The following is a 1,154-nucleotide window of genomic DNA, read 5'->3' on the forward strand; positions in this document are numbered from 1 at the left end:
AGACAAACAATTAAATCAAAATTAAAGTAAAATAAAAAGAAATTTAATAAATTTGAAATTTCCTCATGAATTGTAAAAATTCTAAAACTATCTGTTAAATTAAGAGAAAAAAGAATTAAAATTACCGTGTAATTTGTAAATTAGCCGAATTTTCATCATCTTTTGCAACCATACAAACAAGTGAACCAGCAAGATTTGTTGTTGTCACCGATAATGCCATCAAACATGATGACATTAATATTGCAATCATCATTCGCATCGTTAAAAAATAGCCAAATTTGTGATAAATTATTGATTTTATCGTTTGTTTTTTGTTATCTTTTATTGTAGTTGATAAAATTTCATCTGTTTTAGTAAAATTTTCCATAGTAATATTTGTTGTTACTATTTCACTTACTGTTGGTATTATTCGAACCATCCTGAAATTAAAATTTTTAAATTTATTAATTTGAGCAATAAAATTTTTTCATCATTAATTTTGTAATCGAATAAATGATATAAAATTAAACAAAAATGATATGATATAAATGATATGAAATGACAATAATTGGTGATCAATAATTAATGTTAATTACAGATTATTTTAAAATGAATTTAAAAAAAAAATAATATATATATGTTTGAAGTTATTCGAAAAAATTATACAATTATTATTACTGTTTTTCTTTTTTTTCTTTCATTTCGTATATTTATATATTTGAAATTATCCATTAATTATTTTTCGATTCTTATATATGATAATGATATAATTGTATTATTAAGTGATCCGGGAAGGTTAAAAATTTAAATTTAATTTTTCAAGGAAATTATGCAATATATATGTAAATAAAATAATGATTTAATAGATTTTTTTTAATTTCAAATATAAACATATACAAATTATGCTTTAATGTTATCCTATTATTCATTTTAATTTTCTAAAATAATTATATCCATTTTTATGATTTGTCTGCATTTCAAAGGTAAATCTTTTTATCAATTACTTTATTTGGTAGTAAAAATAATCTTGTTAAGTGTAATTAACAAAGGAGTGATTAACTTTTTCAAAAATATTAAATTTCATTATTTAATTTATCGATTTCATAATGTGAAATGTGTAAATATACATAAATCTTTTCTATGATTACTTAGCAATGGTACATTTGTTTGCTTAA

General features: G+C 19.6%; 1 protein-coding gene across 1 annotated transcript; it reads right to left on the bottom strand.

The window, feature by feature from the left end:
• Positions 1 to 121: 121 nt before the first annotated feature.
• LOAG_15326 (hypothetical protein) lies at positions 122 to 419 on the bottom strand (the record flags this gene model as incomplete). The annotated part of the gene is made up of 1 exon (XM_003150817.2): positions 122 to 419. A coding segment is annotated over one exon (298 nt), but the record flags the coding sequence as incomplete, so codon positions are not given.
• Between the last annotated feature and the right edge of the window lie 735 nt (positions 420 to 1,154).

This window comes from Loa loa (genome assembly GCF_000183805.2).
Source record: "Loa loa unplaced genomic scaffold supercont3.469, whole genome shotgun sequence".
Taxonomy (NCBI): Eukaryota; Metazoa; Nematoda; class Chromadorea; order Rhabditida; family Onchocercidae; genus Loa; species Loa loa.